Below are 5,270 nucleotides of genomic sequence, written 5' to 3' on the forward strand. Positions count from 1 at the left end.
AAATTTACCATTTGCTTCAAAGTTGGCCACACCAAACTTAGTGTCTTGCATACACTACATGCTAATTCAATCCCTTTTCTTTCTTTTTTTTTTTCGAATGTATATGATGCAATCTCTCATTATTGACTACTAAAGCAAAAAAAATAAAAGAAACTCCTGTGCATGGGTTGCCTCCTATGAAGCGCTTGTTTATTGTCCTTAGCTTGACAATGCAGCTTCCATGCTCATGCTAAAAGTTGCACACTCTCTTCCTTGCTCCAGGGGCCACCAAGATAAAGTTTCACCCTATGTCCATTGACTGTGAAGGTCTCTTTTGAAGTTTCATCAAGTAATTCCACATAGCCATGAGGGGATACTTTGGTGATGGTGTATGGACCAGTCCATCTAGATCTCAGCTTCCCAGGAAAAATCTTTAGTCTTGAGTTGAATAGCAACACCTTTTGGCCTGGTTCAAATGTTCTTGGTGAAATCCTCTTGTCATGCCACCTTTTTGCTCTTTCCTTGTATATTCTGGCATTTTCATTGGCCTCAAGTCTAAACTCCTCTAATTTATTGAGTTGTAGTAACCTCTTTTCTCCTGCTGCTTGAGCATCTAAATTCAAGAGTTTAGTGGCCCAAAAGGCCTTATGTTCAAGCTCCACAAGGAGATGGCATGCTTTCCCATACACTAGTTGAAATGGAGATTTTCCTATGGGTGTTTTGAATGCTGTCCTGTATGCCCAAAGTGCATCATCCAGCTTCCTAACCCAATCCTTTCTTGTTGCTCCCACAGTTTTCTCCAAAATCCTCTTTAGCTCTCTGTTAGCAAGTCCAGCTTGCCCATTTGTCTGTGGGTGATAAGGTGTGACCACTTTGTGAGTAACTCCATATTTATGGAGAAGAGAATTTAATTGCTTGTTGCAGAAGTGGCTTCCCCCATCACTTATAAGTTCTTTGGGCACTCCAAATCTAGTAAAGATGTTTCTCTTTAGGAATTGCAAGACCACGTTGGTATCACATATAGTGGTGGCTATTGCTTCTACCCATTTTGAAACATATTCCACCGCCACCAAAATGTATTTGAATGTGTAGGATAGAGGGAAAGGTCCCATGAAGTCTATTCCCCACAAATCAAAGAGTTCCACTTCCAAAATGAACTTCTGAGGCATCTCATTTCTCCTTGTCAAGCCTCCTGTTCTTTGGCATTCATTTCAGTGATTCACAAAATCTCCAGCATCCTTGAAGATGGAAAGCCAGTAGAAACCACTTTGAAGCACCTTTGCAGCAGTTCTTTCAGCTCTAAAATGGCCACCATAGCTTGAGTTGTGACAATGCCATAGTATGTCCTTCATCTCAACCTCCGGTACACACCTTCTTATCATTCCATCTGGGCACCTTTTGAATAGAAATGGTTTATCCCAAAAGAATAACTTAGCCTCATGTAACAGCTTCTTAACTTGTTGCTTTGTATGCTCTTGTGGGATGATCCTTCCTGCTTTGTAGTTGGCCATGTCTACGAACCAAGGAGTTTGTTGGATTTGCAAAAGGTACTCATCTGGGAAATTCTCATTCACTGGTTGAGAAGTATCTTGACTTGTCCCTTGTGGCAACCTTGATAGATGGTCAGCAACTTGATTCTCACTACCCTTTCTATCCTTGATCTCAATGTCAAACTCTTGTAGAAGTAATATCCATCTAATTAGCCTTGGTTTGGCATCCTGTTTTGACATTAGATACTTGAGAGCAGCATGATCAGTGTAAACTAAGATTTTGGATCCAATCAAATATTGCCTAAATTTATCAAAAGCATACACCACAGCTAGTAGTTCTTTCTCCGTTGTGGTATAATTTCTTTGAGCTTCATTCAATACTTTGCTTGCATAGTAGATGACATAGTGCTTCTTGTCCTTTCTCTGCCCCAGCACAGCACTAATTGCGAGGTCACTTGCATCACACATAAGTTCAAAAGGTAATTCCCAACTTGGGGTGTAATAATTGGTGCTGTGGTGAGTTTAGCTTTTAGAGTTTCAAAGGCCTGTTTACATTCATCATCAAAGGAAAAAGGGTTGCTCACCACAAGCAAGTTGCTTAGTGGTTTTGCTATTTTAGAAAAATCTTTGATGAACCGCCTATAGAACCCAGCATGGCCCAAGAAACTTCTAACAGCTTTTACATTTGTTGGCAGTGGAAGCTTTTCTATAATCTCTACTTTTGCCTTGTCCACCTCTATACCCTTTCTTGAAATTTTGTGACCAAGAACAATTCCTTCGGGTACCATAAAATGGTATTTCTCCCAGTTCAAAACCAAATTGGTTTCTTGGCACCTTTTCAAGACTAGAGTAAGATGGTGTAGGCAATCATTGAAAGAATCACCATAAACGGAGAAATCATCCATAAAGACTTCAATAAATTTTTCTACCATGTCTGAGAAGATTGATAGCATGCATCTCTGAAAGGTAGCTGGGGCATTACACAATCCGAATGGCATTCTCCTGTAAGCAAAAACTCCAAAGGGGCAGGTGAAGGAGGTCTTCTCTTGATCCATGGGGTCAACCACTATTTGATTATACCCAGAATACCCATCAAGAAAATAGTAATAAGCATGGCCAGCCAACCTTTCGAGCATCTGGTCAATAAAAGGGAGAGGGAAATGATCCTTTCGTGTGGCATCATTTAGCCTCCTATAGTCAATACACATCCTCCATCCTGTCACTGTTCTTGTTGGAATAAGCTCATTCTTCTCATTGACAATGACAGTCATTCCACCTTTCTTGGGTACTACATGCATTGGGCTGACCCATGGACTGTCAGAGATAGGGTAAATGATCCCAGCTTTACATAGCTTCAGTACTTCCTTTTGAACAACCTCCTTCATTGTGGGATTTAATCTTCTTTGAGGTTGTACCACTGGATTAGAATTTTCCTCCAAGAGTATTTTGTGCATGCATATGGCAGGGCTTATGCCTTTCAAGTCATCAATGGTCCACCCCAATGCATCCTTGTGAGCTCTCAATACTACAAGGAGTTTTTCTTCTTCCTCTGCACTCAATGTAGAGTTGATGATCACTGGGAAGCTGTCCTTTTCACCAAGGAATGCGTATTTAAGATGATGGGGTAATGGTTTCAACTCTTGTTGTGGTGCCTCTTCTTTCTTGGCTTCACTTGGTTCCTCTGGTGCTTCCAATTTGTTCTCTTCTTGTCTTTGAATGTTCTGGACTTCCTCCTGTTTCACTTGATGGTTTGTTTCAAATACTTCTTCAACCAAAGAATCCACCACATCAACCCTCATGCAACTCTCTTTCTCAACTGGGTATTGCATTGCCTTGAAGACATTTATGGTCATTTGCTCATCATGTACTCTGAAGATTATCTCTCCCTTTTCCACATCAATGATTATTTTAGCTGTAGCCAAAAAGGGTCTACCAAGGATAACTGAGTTGCTCCCCTCTTCGTCCATATCTAGGACCACAAAATCGGCTGGGAATATAAAATTCCCCACTTTCACCAAGAGGTTCTCAACTACACCATTTGGTATTTTGATAGATCTGTCAGCAAGTTAGAGTGACATCCTTGTAGGTTTTAGCTCTTCTATCATCATTTTCTTCATCATGGCAAGAGGCATTAAGTTAATGCTTGCTCCCAGGTCACAGAGTGATTTATCAATGGCTATATTCCTAATTGTGCATGGTATGAGGAAGCTGCCTGGATCCTTGAGTTTTGGTGGCAGTCCCTTTTCGATAATGGCACTACAATCTTGAGTGAGAATCACTGTTTCCTTCTCTTGCCAACTTCTTTTCTTGGTGATTAATTCTTTAAGAAACTTTGCATATAATGGCATTTGTTCTAAAGCTTCTGCCAATGGAATGTTGATTTCAAGTTTCTTAAAGATTTCCAAGAACCTTGGAAATTGTTGATCCTTCGTTCCTTTGTGTATCCTGGTTGGGTATGGAAGCTTGGGTACATAGGCTTTCACTCCTTCATTCTTGTTCTCCTGTTGTGGTTTCACATTCTCCTTGTTATTGGGGTGGTTATCTTGAGTGGGTATCTTGCTTTGTGGCTTTTCATCTTCTTTACTTTCTTGAGGTGTTGATGCCTTTTCTTCATCTTGCTTGTCTACTGTGTCTTGCTCTTTGAGTTTTGTTGCTTCCTTGTTAGAACTTTCTCCAATTACTTTGCCACTTCTCAACTGAAGAGCTTTGCATTCTTCTCTTGGGTTGGGTATTGTGTCACTTGGGAGGACATTGGTCGGCCATTCAGCTTGTTTGGCCAATTGTCCCACTTGCCGTTCAAGGCTCTTCATGGTGGCTTCATTTCTCTCTTGCCCTTTGATCAAGCTTTGAGTAGACTGAGCAATTGTTTGTAGGGCTGCCTCAAGACTTGAAATCCTATTTTCATGATGGTCAATTGGTGGTATGATGGGGGTGGATTGTTGTTGTTGGAAGTTATTTGCAGGGCTAGTGTGGTAATTTTGTGGGTTAGATGTTGGCGTGGGAATGTTATTTTGATGAGTTTGTGGATTGTTGTGAGGTGGTTGATATGTGTTTTGTAGTTTCTTGTATTGATTAGTGTGGTTAGATGAGTGACTTTGGTTGTGTGTGTTGCGGGAATGGTTGGAGTTGTTGTTCTTCTGCCACTGGTTTTGATTATCACCCCATCTCAGGTTAGGATGGTTCCTCCAGGATGAGTTGTATGTGTCACCATGGAAGTCATTTTCAAATGAACTTGAGGTATTTTGCATGTATTGAACTTGTTCTTGTTGCTGCTCAACATTGCCTGCTTCATTTTGACCCCATTCAATTGAAGCTTGATTTGTTATGCTCACTGAAGCTAGTTGAAGGCCATCTATTCTCTTAGCCATCATTTCCATTTGTTGCTGGATTTGTTGGTGCATCAACTTGTTCTGTGCCAAGATTGTGTCCACTCCTTCTAGTTCCAACACACCCTTCTTTTGAATAGGTTGGCGTTGCCTCTGATGAGCAAAGAAGTATTGGTTATTTGTCACTATGTCTATGAGATTCTGAGCTTCTTCGGCTGTATTCATCAATTATAGCGAGCCTCCTGCAGAGTAATCCAAGGACTCTTGAGATTTTTGAGTCAACCCTTCATAGAAATTTTGAAGTTTATACCATTCACTGAACATCTCCGGTGGACATTTCCTAATCAGAGCTTTGTATCTTTCCCATGCCTCATATAATGATTCCCCATCCATTTGAGTGAACGTTTGTACCTCTATTTTCAACCTGAGGTGGATAGAACTTGGATAGGAATTCATTCACCAAATCATCCCAAGT

General features: G+C 40.8%; 2 protein-coding genes across 2 annotated transcripts; both read right to left on the minus strand.

The window, feature by feature from the left end:
* Positions 1–224: 224 nt before the first annotated feature.
* Positions 225–1,148, minus strand: LOC148580196 (uncharacterized). Its single transcript, XM_088491762.1, has 2 exons — positions 820–1,148; positions 225–711 (listed from the first exon to the last, which is right to left on the minus strand). The coding sequence occupies exons 1-2, from the start codon at positions 1,146–1,148 to the stop codon at positions 225–227; spliced, it is 816 nt and encodes a 271-aa protein (XP_088347888.1).
* A 42-nt stretch (positions 1,149–1,190) lies between these two features.
* Positions 1,191–3,436, minus strand: LOC148580197 (uncharacterized). Its single transcript, XM_088491763.1, has 3 exons — positions 2,559–3,436; positions 1,851–1,923; positions 1,191–1,697 (listed from the first exon to the last, which is right to left on the minus strand). Exons 1-3 carry the CDS (start codon positions 3,434–3,436, stop codon positions 1,191–1,193), a joined length of 1,458 nt encoding a protein of 485 aa, XP_088347889.1.
* Between the last annotated feature and the right edge of the window lie 1,834 nt (positions 3,437–5,270).

Source organism: Arachis ipaensis, chromosome B10 (genome assembly GCF_059453495.1).
Source record: "Arachis ipaensis isolate K30076 ecotype BB chromosome B10, ASM5945349v1, whole genome shotgun sequence".
Taxonomy (NCBI): domain Eukaryota; kingdom Viridiplantae; phylum Streptophyta; class Magnoliopsida; order Fabales; family Fabaceae; genus Arachis; species Arachis ipaensis.

Excerpts from the sequence above, each read along its gene's own strand:
- LOC148580196 (XM_088491762.1), bottom strand. The coding sequence starts at position 1,148 with ATGCCTCAGAAGTTCATTTTGGAAGTGGAACTCTTTGATTTGTGGGGA. Across the intron at positions 712-819 it reads TATCACCCACAGACAAATGG|GACAGCATTCAAAACACCCA; the intron begins GCAAGCTGGACT and ends TTGGGCATACAG.
- LOC148580197 (XM_088491763.1), bottom strand. The coding sequence starts at position 3,436 with ATGGACGAAGAGGGGAGCAACTCAGTTATCCTTGGTAGACCCTTTTTG. Across the intron at positions 1,924-2,558 it reads TATTACTATTTTCTTGATGG|TGACCTCGCAATTAGTGCTG; the intron begins GTATTCTGGGTA and ends GTGTGATGCAAG. Across the intron at positions 1,698-1,850 it reads TCATCTACTATGCAAGCAAA|GATGCCAAACCAAGGCTAAT; the intron begins GTATTGAATGAA and ends ATGTCAAAACAG.